Source organism: Bubalus bubalis, chromosome 3, assembly GCF_019923935.1.
Source record: "Bubalus bubalis isolate 160015118507 breed Murrah chromosome 3, NDDB_SH_1, whole genome shotgun sequence".
NCBI lineage: Eukaryota > Metazoa > Chordata > Mammalia > Artiodactyla > Bovidae > Bubalus > Bubalus bubalis.
In genome coordinates, this window is record NC_059159.1 from 131,006,188 (window position 1) to 131,024,281 (window position 18,094).

The 18,094-nt window shown below is 43.6% G+C and overlaps 1 protein-coding gene and 1 long non-coding RNA gene across 3 annotated transcripts in view; one reads left to right on the plus strand and one right to left on the minus strand.

Moving 5' to 3' along the window:
- The window catches only part of XPO7 (exportin 7), a 36,373-nt gene extending 27,273 nt beyond the window's left edge, over positions 1–9,100 (plus strand). For both annotated transcript variants that reach the window (XM_025281820.3, XM_006047937.4), the window contains exons 22-28: positions 1,514–1,596; positions 1,838–2,052; positions 2,295–2,433; positions 4,163–4,323; positions 5,733–5,831; positions 6,334–6,461; positions 7,479–9,100. In XM_025281820.3, the coding sequence (XP_025137605.1) occupies positions 1,514–1,596; positions 1,838–2,052; positions 2,295–2,433; positions 4,163–4,323; positions 5,733–5,831; positions 6,334–6,461; positions 7,479–7,572 (919 nt within the window). In that variant the 3' untranslated portion in view covers positions 7,573–9,100. The remainder of the gene's footprint in view (positions 1–1,513; positions 1,597–1,837; positions 2,053–2,294; positions 2,434–4,162; positions 4,324–5,732; positions 5,832–6,333; positions 6,462–7,478) is intronic.
- Positions 336–18,093, minus strand: LOC123332882. The gene is made up of 4 exons (XR_006550038.2): positions 17,970–18,093; positions 17,762–17,884; positions 934–1,147; positions 336–515 (listed from the first exon to the last, which is right to left on the minus strand). It is a non-coding gene; the product is annotated as an uncharacterized LOC123332882 (long non-coding RNA).
- Position 18,094: the final 1 nt, after the last annotated feature.

The following is an 18,094-nucleotide window of genomic DNA, read 5'->3' on the forward strand; positions in this document are numbered from 1 at the left end:
TATGTATTCATTGTTAGGCAGATGACAGCTGAGTCAGTGAAGGTTTATCTTAAATTAAGAAAGATTTCCAAAATAGTACATTTTAGATTTGCCCAGCAATTTAGGGGCGTAAAGAAAAGACAACTTCAGCACCTTGACTTCACTAGAACTTCAGCTCTGCATCTGCCTTGCATCTGTACCAGCACACCTGAGAGAATTAGTCATTTTTACAACTACCTTAGTGAAGAAGTGGGTGATAGTCACAGAAGCTGTAGCCACCTGTGAGGCTTATAGTTAAGACTTATTTATAAAATAAACATTGAAGAACATCTGCTCTTTGCCACTTATCACTTTGATATTGATTGTGCCAGACAAAACCTCACCCACTTAGATGTTACATTCTGGAGGGACGATAGGCAGTAAAACAAGTGTGGAAGATCATTTGACAAAAGTAAGATAATAAAACAAGGGAGTTGAAGAAGAGAAGGATTCTCAGAGACAGTAATATAGATGGACCAGAAGCATTCTGGTATTCCCTGCAAGGAGAGGGAAAAAGCAGTCAAAACACAGGAAAGAACTGCAGTGGTCCTGAGACAGAATGAGCTTGCTGGCTGAAGCCTAGGGAAGGAGGGGAGACCATGGTGGACGACCAGTCAGACACATCGAGCAGCAGCTCAGTACCGCAGTAGTGAAGCATGGTGTGTACTCTCAGTATGTGGGAAGCTACTGGAGTATGTTAAGCAGGGATTAAAATGATCTCCTTGACATTATTTAAAGGTGTCCTTCTAGCTTCACGCGGAGAATGAGACCCTAGGGGCAAGAGCGGAAGCAGAAGGACCTCACAGCTGGCGGGTGGGTTCAGGACATATTGGAGAGCTAGATCTTGACGGATTCTCTGTGGCGGGGGTGGGGGGAAGAAGAATCAAGAGGACTCATGTTGGTCTGAGGCCTTACCAGCCATGAGGTCAGCGACCTCGTTAAGCAGTAGAGGAGCAAGCTGAGGAGGAGAACTCTGGCCTAGGGGGCAGTCAGGAATGCAAAACTCAGGTTGATGACGTTGTTTGCCCTCCCGGCTTGACTCCTCAGGTAGCGCTCTCAGTCCCTTCACAGCTTTTCTTCTTCAGAAGTAGGGACGAGGCTTGTACCCCTCCCGCAGTCGCCAGTGAAGCTAGAGAGGTAATATATAATAGATTAAAGTCTGCAGGGCTGTGAGTGAGTACAACCAAGCAATGACTGTGCTAGAACCCATAATTTAATAAATCAAATTGAGAATTTTTAAAAATAATTTATTTCCAGCTTCATTTCCCTTGTTTTTTTTAAATGTTTTCGGTTTGAGCAGCAGAACTTGAATGTATCATGTTTTTCTTCAAGATACAACAAGCTACATCACTGGTTATCTTGTATTAACTTGGTTATTTCACATTAGGATAGGTAGTCTGTGTCTTCACGCTAAAAGTATCACCTAAGGTACTCAGGCAAGAGTGAGTCTTCCAGGAACATATCTCTGACTTTTATCTCCTCTGTGTTTGCTCAGATCCCAGCGACTCCAGTTTGATGTCTCATCCCCCAATGGCATCTTACTCTTCAGAGAAACCAGCAAGATGATAACAATGTATGGTAAGCAATTAAGAGGAACAGAACCCTGGAAGTGAATTCCAGCCCAGTCGCCACACTCCGCAGTATGGGTCTCGGGCCAGCCCTGGCAGTATCCAGGACAGCACTGCCAAGGCCTGCTGTGTTGCTCATGCACTCGTGTTACAGCGCCCCCGGTGCCAAGGGCTTTTGGACTAATAGGGTTGAGTTGGTATGTGAACTGTCAGCTACCACGTGATTGAATAAATGTATCTTGTCTACTCAGGCAATCGCATCCTGACACTAGGAGAGGTCCCGAAGGATCAGGTCTACGCACTGAAGCTCAAGGGCATCTCCATCTGTTTCTCCATGCTGAAGGCTGCTCTCAGCGGGAGCTATGTCAATTTTGGAGTCTTCCGTCTCTATGGGGATGATGCCCTGGACAATGCTCTACAGACCTTCATCAAGCTGCTCCTCTCTATCCCCCACAGCGACCTCCTGGTAAGCCCTGAGCTTCATCATTGACCGAATCTGAGCCCCTCATCATGTCAGTCTTTTTTTTTTTTTTTTTTTTTTTTTGGCTGAGGCCATGATTGAATGTTTCTCTGAAGAACTAGAAGCTAGCTTCACTGGGCCCTTCTGTCTTCCCATCCAAAGGGCACTAAGCTGTTTATTTCTGATCGTGCTCACACGTGCTGAGGTACACATGGCCTCCGCTGACTCTAACCCTGCTTCTCCCACAGGATTACCCCAAGCTCAGCCAGTCTTACTATTCACTACTGGAAGTCCTCACCCAGGACCACATGAACTTTATTGCAAGCCTGGAACCTCATGTCATCATGTATATTCTCTCTTCCATTTCTGAAGGACTTACTGCACTTGGTAAGCACCTGGGTGGGTGGGCGGGCTGGTCAATTGGCTTTTACCACCTCACTAAGCAGAAGGGAGAATCTTGCCTCAATAGGATTACTGCTTTGGGGAGTTGTCCCTCACACCAGAGTATATAACTCTTGAGAACATTCTCCTCCAGCACATACTTACTGATGCCCTCCTACAGACTAGGCACTAAGGACCTAGTAATTAGTCCCTGTCCCTTGGGAGCTTTTCATCTGGTAGATGAAATAGACATGTAAACAGATGACTGCCTGCTCCTGCCCTTACCTGTGTAAGCACAGCAGTGGGGTGAGTACAGAGTGCTGTGGGAGCACCCCAGAAGAATACCTGAACTCCTGGCCTTGAGGAGGGTGTCCTGCAAGGCGCTGAACGGGCATCATCAGATGAATTGGGGAAGAAGCCTCCTGGAAGCAGGAACAGCAAGTACTAGCCCCCAAAGGCAAGGAAGAACCAGGAACTCCAGATGGCAAGAGAGGAGTGAGGCGAAGCTGGAGGGAGAGAGGAGGCAGGGCAGATCTGGAGGTCATGGAGGCTGCCCTTCAGCTGGATCAGGGTGCTTGGATCCTAGCCTTAGGGCAGTGGAAGCAGTGGGGCATTTTACTCAGCGTACTCCGTAAGTCTTTTCATCCTACTCCACCTGGCTCTGGTCAACCATTTTGTTACCACACTGCCCGCCAGCCACCTGTCTTAGTTGGTGTGTATGTGTACAGAGAATAAAATACATTTTCACACTAAGCTGAGCAAAACATAAGTCAACTGAAAAATGATCATAATTTATTGCAAATGCACAGAGAATGACTTTTGAATTGTCTGCCATGGTGAGTTAGCCACACTTCTGTGCCACTTCCTTGATATGCACTTACCCCTAGCAGGGTGCATCTAGAACCATCCAGCCAGGTATCAGATCCTGCTTTAGAAGGCTGTTTTTTAGCTTCTTGAAAAACCTTGGCTTGCACAGAAGCAGCATGGTTTACTCGTTTAGGCCTGTGGTCTGAGCCTCACCAAGTCAGTGCTGTCTGCAGGCTGCACTGCAATGTCCCCTTTATAAATGCACAGACACCTGCAGCTTTACACCACACACTTCCCCAGAAATGCCAGAGAGAAAAGAATGTTTCAGCACCCACTCTTAACAAACCATAGTGTTGATAGGCTGTACTAAGCTGGGTTCAGTGACATCACCCAGGTAACTCGGAGCACAGGCTCACGTCGCGTGCTTGGATTCTAATCATTGCTCTTCCAATTACTTGCAGTTACTAGACCTTAAGGCAAGTCACAGAACCTCTACACGCTTCTGTTTACTCATTGGTAAAATGGAACACCTACCTCCTGGCGTTCTCAAAAGGATAAAATAGAGATAAAGTCCTTAGCACAGTATCTGACACAATAAAAGCACTTGCTCTACTATAAGCTATTTGTTACTTTTTATGAAGCAGAAGACATAAATCCACATCATATGAAGTCAATAATTTCAGTAGTATTTCTGTTATTAGCTATTATGAAGAGCTCATTTTCAGATTTGGCATTAAACCCAGCTGTAAGATGAGGGTGAGAGGTTAACAGACAGCATCCCCAGTGGTAGTGTTGGCTACACCGGCCATGTCCCCAGTCCAGCTAGGTGCCTCTGAGGGGTCTAAGCTTGGCATCTCACATTCAGCTGCATTGCCAGTGGCAGCTCAATATCCCTGCTCTGTTCCATCCCTGCCCTGCTCTCTTCCAGACACCATGGTATGCACAGGTTGCTGCTCCTGCCTGGACCACATCGTGACATACCTCTTCAAGCAGCTTTCACGCAGCACCAAGAAGAGGACGACGCCCCTGACCCAGGAGAGCGACCGCTTCCTGCATATCATGCAGCAGCATCCAGAGATGATCCAGCAGGTGAGGAGTGTGAGGGGCAGGAGGTGGCATGGGAGAGAGAACCTCTCTGAGAGGGGGAGGCCCAGCAAGATAATGAACTTGACCAACATCTCACCTGGTTAATGCTGCCAAGGAGAATTTTATGCCTTAAAATGATAGCAGATTTTTGAGTTTGCTGAGGAATCACTGAATGTGGATATAGAAAATCTGAAAAAATCAGGTTTTGAATTTTTCTTTTGAGTGTCACAGCAGCCCCCATGCCTTGGGCCTGTCCCATGAGCACCGTCCTCCTTCCATGACAGCGGCTTTGCTCATGAGTATCCAGCTGTAAAACTTGTGCTGCCACTTGAGGAATAGAATAGTGTAGGACAGGGAATTCCGGGCAGTCCAGTGGTTAGGACTCCAAGTATTCACTGCTGAGGACGTGGGTTTGAGAGTCCCTTGGACTGCAAGGAGATCCAACCAGTCCATTCTGAAGGAGATCAGCCCTGGGATTTCTTTGGAAGGAATGATGCTGAAGCTGAAACTCCAGTACTTTGGCCACCTCATGCGAAGAGTTGACTCATTGGAAAAGACTCTGATGCTGGGAGGGATTGGGGGCAGGAGGAGAAGGGGACGACAGAGGATGAGATGTTTGGATGGCATCACTGACTCGATGGACGTGAGTCTGAGTGAACTCCGGGAGTTGGTGATGGACAGGGAGGCCTGGCGTGGTGCGATTCATGGGGTTGCAAAGAATCGGACACGACTGAGCGACTGATCTGATCTGATCTGGGAGACTAAGATCCCTGCAAGCCACACTGTGCAGCCAAAAAACTTACATGTTGTTCTACCTTTCAAATAAAGCTCTTGGTTTAACAAAAAGAAAAAAGAGCACATGACAAAAGGAGATAACTGACCACACATGGAGATCAAACCGTATGCCTACCATTATTTAATTTGTATGCAACATATTTTCAAAAATAAGATTTGCAGAAATACACCAGATAAAAATAGATAAGGAAAAAGAATCAATGGAATAATTTAAGATTTTAGCCAATAATATTTTAACCAACCTCACCTTTATCTATGTTTTTCTCTAAGAAATAGTGAACATCCCCAAAATGTTATAAATCTCTCTCTTCTGATACAAGATCCTGAGAGCTTTAGTGCAGGGTGATTTTGCTTATTATAATCATTTACTTGACTGATCCCATTACCCACAAAAATCAGGGTCAACTGGAAAGGTCCATTTTTAAATGAATGATCAAACCAATTCCCTGGAAAGGGAATATCTTATAACTCACCTTATAAGAGATTTAAATGAAGTTTCATGAACTATTTGGTTTACTCTCAACAGAAAAGGCTTTAAGCCTAATAAACTCTGGGATCTGTAGTTCTGTTTTGGGTAGCCACACACCAGGTCACTGCCTCCGCTTCTCCGTTTCCAGATGCTGTCAACGGTGCTGAATATCATCATCTTCGAAGACTGTAGGAACCAGTGGTCTATGTCCCGACCCCTACTCGGCTTGATACTACTTAATGAAAAGGTAGGAGAACCAGCTCCCTGGTATCCAGGGCACTGTGGGAAAGACAAAAATACACCCACAGTGGTGAGAGAGAGAAAGTGGCCCATTTTCTGAGCATATCCTGTTAATGCGCTGAACAGAACATAATCACTTAAACATTAGAAGTCAGCACCTGTAGCAGTTCAGACAGAAGGGGAAGGATGAGGAAGTGTGACAAGGAGAGAAGCCTCTGGAGATCAGAGCACCTGAGGCCTACGTTCTAGTTCCAGTTCTGCCATAAACAGACATAAATCTAAAAATTCTTATAAAAGAAGAATCTGCATCAGGTGACCCTCGTAGCATTTATCACTTTAAGATTCTTGATTTTTAAGTAAGATAATGATAGCCTACAGGTGCTTGCATGAACTTAAAAAAAGTATCCAATTTTGTTTCTTCTAGAACACTCCTGTTCTTCAGATGATGAGGGGCTAGTCAGCCTTTCTGCCTCTTCTCTCCTTACCTTCTCTCTCTCTCTGCCCTGCAGTATTTTTCTGACCTAAGGAACAGTATCGTGAACAGCCAGCCACCAGAGAAGCAGCAGGCTATGCATCTGTGCTTTGAAAACTTGATGGAAGGCATCGAGCGAAACCTTCTAACGAAAAACAGAGACAGGTGTGTGTCGAAGGCTCTGCCAAGAAATCCTGGGCAACTGTTAGTTTTCAGATCATTGAAACATAGGAGATTCCTTCAAAGTCTTCTAGAGGCCATCTAAAAAGAAGTGCTGCCCAATAAAAAAGCAAGCCACAAAATAATTTTAAATTTTCTAGTTGCTGTAAAAAGAAACAATATTCATTTTATTATCTTTTATTTATTTAACCCATGTGTCTAAAATAATATGTTAATGTGTAATCAGTATTTTTAAACTGAGAATTTTAACATTCTTTTTATTGTGCTAAGTCTTCAAGATCTTGCGTATTTTACAATTAACAGGACATCTCAATTCAGATGCTAAATTTTCATCAGAAATACTTAATTTGTATTTAGATTTCCTAAGATTTACAGTTGACAAAGTAGACTCCCATACGTAAGTTGTTCTAGACATACTTAGTTGTCCAATAACTGAACTTATGTCAGGTTTTCCTAAATTGATTTTTTAAATTTTCTTTCATTTTAATTAATTTAAAATAGAGCTTTTAACTTCAAGTTAATTAAGGTACAGTTGGGGAACTGAATTTTAAATGTCTTTTCATTGCATTCAGTTCCTCAGTTGCTCTGAGCACTTCAAGTGCTGTACAGCCACCTGTGACTAATGGCTACCATACTGGACAGCACAGGTCTCTTGGCATTAAGACATGAGACAGCCTCGTTCTCGTCAAGCCCTCACCTCGTGAAGGTTACTTCCCATCTGACAAAGATGAGATTGAGATTCCTTTGTGCTGCCATGAGCCTGAAATGATCCTCAGAGCCCGGGATTTAACCAGATCTTGAGCCTGCCTTGAAGTTGTCAGGGAGAAAGGGGTGCAAAACTAGCCCAGCTTCTCCTTAGTTTTAGGACTGAAATTAACTGACCTGAGAACCTATTGTTTCAAACATTCTGCCTCTCAGTAGCCACTTGCTTGCTAGAAACATTTTTGGCAAAGACCTTTTCCTTCCACTCTGGTCCCCCAACTTACATGCTCCTCTCTGTAGGTTCACCCAGAACCTGTCAGCATTCCGTCGAGAAGTCAACGACTCGATGAAGAATTCCACGTATGGAGTGAATAGCAATGATATGATGAGCTGACACCTCCTTGGACTCTACCTGTACAGAGCAGTGCCCCTTTGGTCTGACCCAGGGGGCGAACAATTAAAACGGAGAGGGCTTGGCTGATCCTGGCCCCCTCCTCCAGGGGTATGGGGAAAATGGCAAAGGTCAACTAGCTTCTTCCCCAGGGAATAGGGGTGTGCGTGCACTCACTCGGGGGGCAGGGCGCTGCTGGTTCCTGGGGGATTGGGTGGGAAGGGTGGTGGGAGGAGATAAGGAGATAGAGGCACAAATGTGTGAGTCTCCAGCCCCCCTCCTCCTGGGGCCACCCACGGGGAAAGAACCCCCAGTGTCCTGCCACAACCTGCCTTGTATAAACATGTACATTTTTTCATAACATTTTGAACAAGGTTTATATTGACTCAAGTTTAAAAACAAAGTGTGACTGAAAAATTTTTACAGAGTCTAGTGCACCAATGCTGATGTGAGGGGTTGTGTATGCGAGTGAGGAAAAAATGTGTATTCTGGTGGCCTGAAGCTTTACTGGACAAGGATGTGTGAACGTGCAGAGATATATTTAGTGACACAGTGTAGAGAGGCAAAAAGAAAAAAAAAAAGTAAAAATTCCAAATGTATATTTTTTCTTATTGCCCTTCCCTTGGCCCCCCAAATTATCACTTCCTGTTACTATATTACCCTTGTTATTAGGAACTCTAAGCCATGCGGAGCACCACCCCTCCTCCCCTGTCAGCCTAGATGCCGCCCTCGGTTCCGTGGCCTCTTGCAGTGACTGTCAACTCCAGCTAAAAGTGTTTGGTGTTCTTAGCTTCATCCTCTTTCCCACTTTGCTGATCCCCCATCCTCAGACATATGCCTCTTGCTTTTAAAAGTCAGATGTAACTCTATAATTTAGGGTTCTTGGTCTCTGTTCAAAGTGGAGACCAGAGAAAAGGAGTTGAGCCAGTGGCTCTCCTGTTGAGCAATTTGGATGAGTCCACCAGAGGCCCAGTCACGTGTGGCCAATAACTTTTAGTCTTCCCCAGCCCTCGAGGCAGTGTGTGTGGATGTGTGCGTGTGGATATTTATATATGTACCCTGCACTCGTGAATGTATGAACTGGAGGAAGTTACTACAGTGGAGGGGTTCTTAATAACAAGGTCTGCCTAGCATGAAGTATTTAACATTCTCCCACCCCTTTAAAAATATACATTTTTATAAAATGAAAACCATAATAAATGTTTTGAATATTAAAAAAAATTAACCTACAGAGGAAAATTAACGGAGAAAGCTATTTGCCTTGTACTTTTTCCACAACTGTTGCTGCTAGTTGTACGCATCTCTAGTTCAGCTCTCGCCCATGGGACACTCATCAATTAGGTTTTATTTTTATTTTTCTCCTCTACCCCCAGAAACAAGCCTGTTAATTTTTTTTTTTTTTCCTTCTCCTCTGGCGACTGTGTGGTGAATCCTTTCTTGCGTGATCAGGTTGCGGATAGACTTGTAAGGGTGTTTGCTGCATACAGTGTAAGCATTGTGACCGCCAATAAACTTCAATGGTTTCTACTGACCTGGTTTCAGCAATCAAGTCTAGTGTGTTGGCAGGGACATGTCTCATTCTGAACACATGAAACATGCATTCCTGAAAGCCAGTGGGTGACAAAGGACCCCTCAACTCTGAAATTAGCTTGTTTCTCATTGGATGAAGTCTGAGTCTATGTCTTTTTAAAAGCAGGACTCTTAATCTATATATTCTCTATATAAAAAACATGCTGGGTCCACAGCTATAACAAGTGAAACCTCTCTAACTCTTTATGAGCTTCCAGGTAACAACAGGGTACCCAGGAGAGAAGTAGTAATTGCAAAGACCCCAGTTAATGTTCTGACATATGCTCGTGGGCTGGGTGTCACTCATAGACCCTGACAAGTTCAAGGATAAATATTATCCCCCAAAATATTTGGCAGATTTCATGAGCCAGAATTGTCAAATGAGGAACAGAACTGTCGTAAAAGGGACTATTTCTCATCCCCTTTGCTATGTAGGACCCAGATGTAAAAGCATTTAGTTTCCAGGAACATTGAAAAGTATTAAAGTACTACAATATCTTCCTGTACCTTAATGCAGAGTGACATTCAGTAATCACAGGCTCTAGAGAGCCACTCTTGTCCACTAGATATACCTTTGTCTGCTGTTTTGGTCTCTGGTCCAAAGTTATTTCACAGGCCAAAATATATATATATTCTAATACCTAGAAGGCAAGTAGAATTGATTCATCTTAGTCAAGTCTGTCTCTAAGCCTAATAGAAAATGGTCAGCCTTCATTAATATGCAGAACACTCCAGTCACATGCTCCCTTGACCTGGACTTCTAATTCTGCAGTAAATAAGACCAAAAAAAACTTTCTCACAGATACTTGAAGAAGAAACCCTCTCTCCCAACTATCCTGAAATTCTGACTGATCAGCAAAACCCCATACCCCTCCCTTTCCTTCCACAAAAACAATTTCAGAGGCAAGAACCTCACTAGAGATGGTGTCTCCCCAGTGCAGTCCTAAGCCCAGTCCAGTCATTACCAAGTGCCGCAGTTAAAATTTCCCCAACCACATCAGACTTTTTAAACAGTGAAGCTGCTCCTTTCTTGATAGTTGTAAGAGGGATACCCCCAAAAGAGGGTATCCCCTTTTTTCTTGATCAGTTATCAGCAATTTCACATGTCAACCTAATAAATGCAAAAGCCAGTTAGTGATCTTTAAACTTTGATTTCTTCAAGAAATCTTGTGGAGCTTTTATTCAGTTGAAGAATGAATTTCTTTCCAGGCTATCCTAGGCATCAAGTCAAATGTCTCTGGACAGTGTTTCCTGACACAAAGTTACCTTACATTGATAAAAACACCTAGAATCTTTACTGCAGATCATCAAACTGTATGTCTGTATTTGTTTTTATTGGCTCTGCCAACAAATAGCGTTATCCATTTTCACTAAAGTATAATTCAGACGAAGAAAGGTCAAATTTTAAGGTTTTTAGGTTTTAAGAAGTACTTTCAGCCAAGTACCAATTTTCTAATGACAAGTGACAGCCTACTAAGAAGTAATAGTTTTATGTTCTGCAAACTCAAACTTATTAAGAACTTGCTTTTTTCCCTATCAAGTGGTAAAATGTTCTAGTAACTTACAAAGTTTTAACCAAGAGTGGGAAAAGGACCACTTTTCAAAATACCCATGGTTGTGGGGTAAGATGAATTAACTCCAGAGAGCCAAAACACTTCTCTGTATCTCAACTACCACCAGCCAACCCGTCCTCCACCCAAGATTTTTAGCTAGATCTACAGCAAACCTACATTGCCACATGAAGTGTTACCCAAGTGCTAAAGCAGAAAGGGAAAGCAAAGATGATTACAGGGAGACTGCAAAAACCATAACCGATAACAAGGGCTGGAAAAAATGTAAATAAGTGTTACTTTAAAAGTCCTAGTTCTTTAAACCTTTCATGTTTAAAATATACTCACCAGCCATAATTAATACAACAACCAATCAGGTGCTAGATAATGTCTAAGAAGCTTCTTGCATCAGTAGCGTGTCTCCTGGGTCTACTATATTTATCTTGGGTTTCTTAGATAACCCTGGAATTCACTAGTCAGCCAGTTTGGTTTATTTCAGGATCAATGGGTCACTAAACAAATGAGCTGCCAGATAGTGGGACATCAGATGATCAAAAGGGAGGATGAAATCAAGCCTCGGATATTATCCTCTTCCTCAGAAAACCCTTAGGGTTCCCAGGACTGCCTCACCACTGCTGCTGTCTGTTCATTCATCAGAATCTACTCTAAGCCATATACCTTTTTGAGGGTCAGCAACAGAAAAGGAAACTAAAAAGGAAAAAACATCATTTGCAAGGCAAATTGGTACAAACTCACCCCAAAACAATGTAGTGAACAATACTTAACACAAGCACAGCTATACTTGAAATTCTTAACAATCATGAAGACAGACCACTCTATAAACAGGCATAACAGCACCACATGTATGGGCCAGAGCATCCCGTTATTGGGTTACAAATGAATGAAGAGTGTCAAGTGGGAAATCTGACCCCTCCTCAGTTCAGTTCAGTCACTCAGTCGTGTCTGACTCTTTGCGACCCCATGAATTGCAGCACGCCAGGCCTCCCTGTCCATCACCAACTCCCAGAGTTCACTCAGACTCACGTCCATCCAATCGTTGATGCCATCCAGCCATCTCATCCTCTGTCATCCCCTTTTCCTCCTGCCCCCAATCCCTCCCAGCATTAGAGTCTTTTCCAATGAGTCAACTTTTCACATGAGGTGGCCAAAGTACTGGAGTTTAGCTTTAGCATCATTCCTTCCAAAGAACACCCAGGACTGATCTCCTTTAGAATGGACTGGTTGGATCTCCTTGCAATCCAAGGGACTCTCCAGAGTCTTCTCCAACACCACAGTTCAAAAGCATCAATTCTTCGGTGCTCAGCTATCTTCACAGTCCAACTCTCACATCCATACATGACCACTGGAAAAACCATAGCCTTGACTAGACGGACTTTGGTTGGCAAAGTAATGTCTCTGCTTTTTAATATGCTATGTAGGTTGGTCATAACTTGTCTTCCAAGGAGTAAGAGTCTTTTAATTTCATGGCTGCAGTCACCATCTGCAGTGATTTTGGAGCCCAAAAAATAAAGTCTGACAGTTCCCACTGTTTCCCCATCTATTTCCCATGAAGTGATGGGACCAGATGCCATGATCTTCGTTTTCTGAATGTTGAGCTTTAAGCCAACTTTTTCACTCTCCTCTTGCACTTTCATCAAGAGGCTTTTGAGTTCCTCTTCACTTTCTGCCATAAGGGTGGTGTCATCTGCATATCTGAGGTGATTGATATTTCTCCCAGCAATCTTGATTCCAGCTTGTGCTTCTTCCAGCCCAGTGTTTTTCATAATGTACTCTGCATATAAGTTAAATAAGCAGGGTGACAATATACAGCCTTGACGTTCTCCTTTTCCTATTTGGAACCAGTCTGTTGATTGGACAACAAATTAAAAGGAGTTCTATGTATATCTGGATTCAAGGTCTGGAGAACAACCAAACCCAGAATACAAACTGATTAACTGGACAATGGACTTGGCCTTTTGTGAAGATCAAAGGGGCCACGCCAGTGTCTGATAGTGAAAGGGAGGGTGAAGGTAAAAGCATGTCTCCCCTCAGCTCGGAAAGACCGATGACAGGGCAATGAAGATAAAGCTCTGCAAGGCTCCATTAGTTGAGCCGGAAAATTAGTGGAAATGAAACCATTCTTTGATCTAAAAATAGGACAGGACTTCATCATTTCTATTTGGCAAGAAATCAGTTCCACACCCTTTAGTCTGGGACATGTGTCACAAAACCAAATCATAAACTACCAGTCAAGCTACAAACGCTGCAAGGAAACCCTTCTACTTATAGAGGACTGCCACTGCCATCTCTTCCTCCACATTGTACCTTGTGCCTTTTCCGAGTCTGCAGGGTCCTCTCTTCTCAATGTAAACTTTTTTGTTCTTTACCCACCTTTTCAAACTCAGAGTAGAGCTCTACATCCTCTTTGAAGTCCCCCTACTGTCCCTAAGTCTCACGGGATTATCTGAGGCATTGCTAACCCCACTCCCGCCCTGTCTCAGCAACTAAAACGTGCTCCTTACGAGCTGGCCCTGACAGAAGAGATTATAATACAGAAGAGATCATAATGAACGAAGGGATGTATATCAGGGGCGTGGGAGCGTCTGCAGAACGGGGGAGTGGAGGGTAGTTGGACCTCCTTTGGGTGAAGCCCCTGCGGAGAGATCCCGGGCTGCCTGCATTGTGCGATTAAGCTCACATCATTACCATAGGCCTCTACCGAAAGGAAAAGGGAAGAAGCCTCTGACACTAGCCCCGAAGCTCTGCGAAGGAAAGCGGGAAAGAATTCACCCCTGACCCAGCACGACTTCCCAACAAGCCTCCGCGCCCGGGAGGCGGTTCGGTGCTGTCTTTCGGTCCCCGCCGCGCCTGCGCACAGAGGCCCGTTCCACCGGCGCGTGCTCTCAGGGCCGCCGCTCACCCCAACCTCCGCCTCTCTGCGCAGGCGTAAATCGTGACTCCCAGCGTCCGCTGGCTGCGGTGGCGGCTGGGAGCAGAGCTGGGCTTCTCTGTGGTTGCAGAGCGTTCCTCTCAGGGAAGGCCAGAGCTGGGCACTGTACTGGGTAGAGAGGTTTCCACAGTGACAATCACAGAGGCACTGTTCAAGGACTTGATCCCTGGCTGGGAAGAACTCAGTGGAATGGGCAAACAGGCTGAAAAGGATGATTACTGCATGCTGTTTGCTCTGGGATACAAAGGAGGAGCCTCCAAGAAGAGCAGTAACAGAAGCGAGTTCATCGAAAGAGGGCAAGGGAGAACATTCAAACGGCGTAAAAATCCTGAGGCACGAAATGCCTTGTACCTTTGTGGGGGCTGCAAAAACAGCATGACTGGAGGGAGAGTGCAACCCTAAACAAGTCTGGATGAAGGGTGGAGCACAAGAGGTTGGGATTTGATCTTAAAAACCATTAAGTTTGAAAGCAGCCTAGTGACCAATCTTTAACTCACCACTGGTGAGTAAAAGCCTTTAATTCACACTAGTGAGGAGCCTGGCATGCTGCAGTCCATGGGGTCACAAAGAGTTGGACGTGACTTAGTGACTGAACAACAAATGAGTAACAAGGAGTTCGAGAAGGTAGGAAATATTGGGGGTGAGGGGTGGACTCAACAGGACGTTGGGAGGGTAGAGAAAAGTAGATTGTAGTATAATTTCCCCCCAGGATCTGGAGTAGGACAGCAATTAAGTCAAGGCGGAGGAACCGTGGGACATTATGGGAAAGAGTGCTTGGTGAGCCTGAATGGAACTCTGATCTAAGGAGACGTCCCTGCTTTTGCAAGCAGAGCACTTGGAATTCAACAAGAAATTAGAAAATAGAAGAAGAGGGAACAGTACTCAATCATAATAAGATATAAACAATCAAATCCAGGAATATGTCAAAAAGCATAATACATCATGACCAAATAGGATTGGTCCTAGAAATGCAAGGTTGGTTTAAAACATTCAAAAAATCAGTAAATGTAATTGACCATATAAACAAAGGTGAAGAAGGTGAACCGTCCAATGAAGAAAAAGCATATGACAAAAATTCTCACAAACTAGAATTTAAAACATTTTTAGTATGTAGAAATATGAAATATTTCATAAAATATGAAAATCAACTATATACTAATTTTGAAATATATTACTATTTGCTATAGCATCCAGAAGTATGAAATACATTAGAATAAATTTAACAAGATATGTGCTGGATTGGAACACTAAGATCTCTAAAACATCACTGAGGAAATTAAAGATCTAAATAAATTAGATTAAAACATGTTCATGGACTGTTGACTCAAAACTGGGATGGCAATTCTCCCCAAACTGAACTACATTCTACAGGATCCAAATAAAAATCCAAGAAGGCTTTTTTCTTTTTTTAAGAAACTGGCAAGCTGATTCTAAAATTTTTATGAAAATGCAAAGAACCTGGAAGAGCCAAAATATCTGTGAGAAAGATCAGCGTTGGAGGATTCAACTGCCTGATTTCAAGGTTTACTATCATGCTACAGTAGCCAAGACAGTGTCGTATTGGCACCAGGATAGACAGACCAGCGGAACAGAATAAAATCCACAAACAGACAAACATATATGGTTAGCTGACTTTTGACAAAAGTGCCAGTGTAATTCAATAGAGAAAGAACTGTCTTTTCCAGAACTGGTGCTAGAAGAATTAAATATTCACTTGAGGGGGGAGGGGAATGAACCTCGACCCTTACCTAACACCATGCACAAAAATTAACTTCAAATGGATCACAGATGTAAAAGTAAAAGCTAAGAGTACAAGGCTTCCAGAAGGAAACTTAGGAGAAATTTTTCACAACCTTGAGTTAAGCAAAGATTTCTTAAAATATCAAAAGCATGATCCACAAATGAAAGAAAACTATTTGACTTCATCAAGTTTTAAAATTTCTGCTCTTCAAAAGATACCATTTGTTTTTTAAATGAAAAGGCAAACCATAGACAGGAGTGAAAAATATGTATGCCTAACACAGTCATCCGAGTATAAAGAACTACAATAAGAAGAATAACTGAATTTTAAAATATTTGAACAGATTTTATTTCAAAAGAAGATACACAGATGACCCATAAACAATTGAAAAAATATTCAACATCTTTTGCTATCGAAGAAATATAAATAAAAACCAGAAGAGATGTCACTATAGACATCTACCAGAATGACTAAAATTAAGAAGATTGACAATGCCAAGTGTTGACAAAGATGTAGAGCAACTGGAATTTTCATACATTTCTGGTAGAAATGCAAAGTGGTACAGGAAATTTGGAAATAGTTTTACAGTTTCATATAAAATTTAATATATGCATACCAAATAACCCAGCAATTACACTCCTATGTATTTATCCTAGAAAAACTAAAACATTTCCATGCAAAGACTTGCTCTCAAGTGGTACAGCATTTTTATTTATATAATCTAAAACTAGAAACTACCCAAATATTCATCAACAGGTTTATCAGTCAGGGATGTAGCACAGGGAATTGGCTAATGCAATCTTGAGCATTGGCTAGACAAGTCTGAAATTGGTAGGACAGGTTGTCAGGAAGAGCAGTCTGGAAGCTCTAGCAGGAGCTGAAGCTGCAGTCCAGGCAAAACATCTTCAGAGAGACTTCAGTTCTGCTCTTAAGGACTTTGAACTGATTGCACCAGGCCCACCCATGGTATTGAAGCTAATCTTGACCTAAAGGTAACTGATTGTGGATGTAAATCACATCTATAAAATACCCTCAGTAGAAACTGCCACATAGAAGGTGTCAGCCACACCCTCATTTTGATCAAATAACTGGTTGCAATAACCTAGCCAAACTGACACCTAAAACTGACCAGGTGTCTGGATATACAAACTGTGGAGTACTACTCAACAATAAACAGAAACAAACTACTGATACAGCAACAATAGGAATAAATAAATCTCAAACACATTTTGCTCAGCAAAAGAAGGCAAAAATACCCTGTATGAATCTGCTTATATGAAATTCTAGAACAGTCAGTACAAATCTACAATGTCAGAAAGCAGAGAAATGTCTAATGCCAATTAGTAAGGGGAGGATATTGACTGCAAAGGGAAACAAGGAAATTTGGAGGAGTACCAGAAATTGGAGAAGGCAATGGCACCCCACTCCAGTACTCTTGCCTGGAAAATCCCTTGGACGGAGGAGCCTGGTGGGCTGCAATCCACAGGGTCACTAAGAGTCGGACACGACTGAGCGACTTCACTTTCACTTCTCACTTTCATGCATTGGAGAAGGAAATGGCAACCCACTCCAGTGTTCTTGCCTGGAGAATCCTAGGGATGGCAGAGCCTGGTGGGCTGCCGTCTATGGGGTCGCACAGAGTCGGACACGACTGAAGCGACTTAGCAGCAGCAGCAGAAATTGTAACTTGGCTGAGGTGATGGCTACCTGGTGTGTTGGTGGTAGTGTTGTTGTTTAGGCACTCAGTCGTGACCAACTCTTTTGTGACCCTGTGGACTCTGGCCCATCAGGCTCTTCTGTTTATGGGATTCTCCAGTCAAGAATACTGGAGTGGGTTTCCATTTCCTCCTCCAGGGGATCTTCCTGACCCGGGGATGGAACCCTCGTCTCCAGCATTGGCAGGTGGATTCTTTACCACTGAGCCTGGTGTATACATCTGTGAAAATTCAAATTATATGCTTTAAATGAGTACATTTTTGTATATGAGTTATTTCTCAATAAAGTCAGTATTTTTAAAAAATAAGCTCTTTCCTGCACAGTAGAAGCTCCACTCCAATCCAGGTTCCAGAGGGATTCCTCCAGCACCATTTGTGGAAAAGACTATGCTTTTTCCTTGACGCCTTTGTTGAAACTCTCTGAAGCTTATATGTAGGTGAGAAGTTTCCAGGATAGAAGTGATGCATAAGAACACAATGAGAGAGGTTCCTGGTTACTTCTGACTCCCAAACAGAGGTATCACTTGGAGGAGGGAGTGTCAACCAAAAACCTGCCTCCTGTTCACTACCCCCACCCAAACATTTCAGTGCTTCACTGTGCCGAGTGAACTGATGTTTGTTAAATGAGTGGCCCTCGTAGTCACGTGCCCCATGGTGTATAGCTCACCAGCTGCGTCTGCTGTCCCCTTCCTCATCTTCACTCCTTCCTGGCCTTAGGAGAAGTGAGCCTTTTGGAAACTGGGCTCTTCATCTTTGGGGACCACAGCCCTGGGGGTCCGGCCCTCTGGGCCTGGGGAGAGGGCCGTACTTGGCATCGAGGGAAAGGAAACAAGCAAACAAGGCAAAGGAAGGGCGGACAAGGCTATGCTTCCTACCCGCGGCAAAGCGTCTCCATGGAGGGCGCAGGCGGGCTCCCGCAGCAGGCCGCAGTCAGTCCCCAATAGTCAGGACCGCGGTTCTCACGGTATGGGCCTAGACCCGCAGCATCCACCTCACCTGG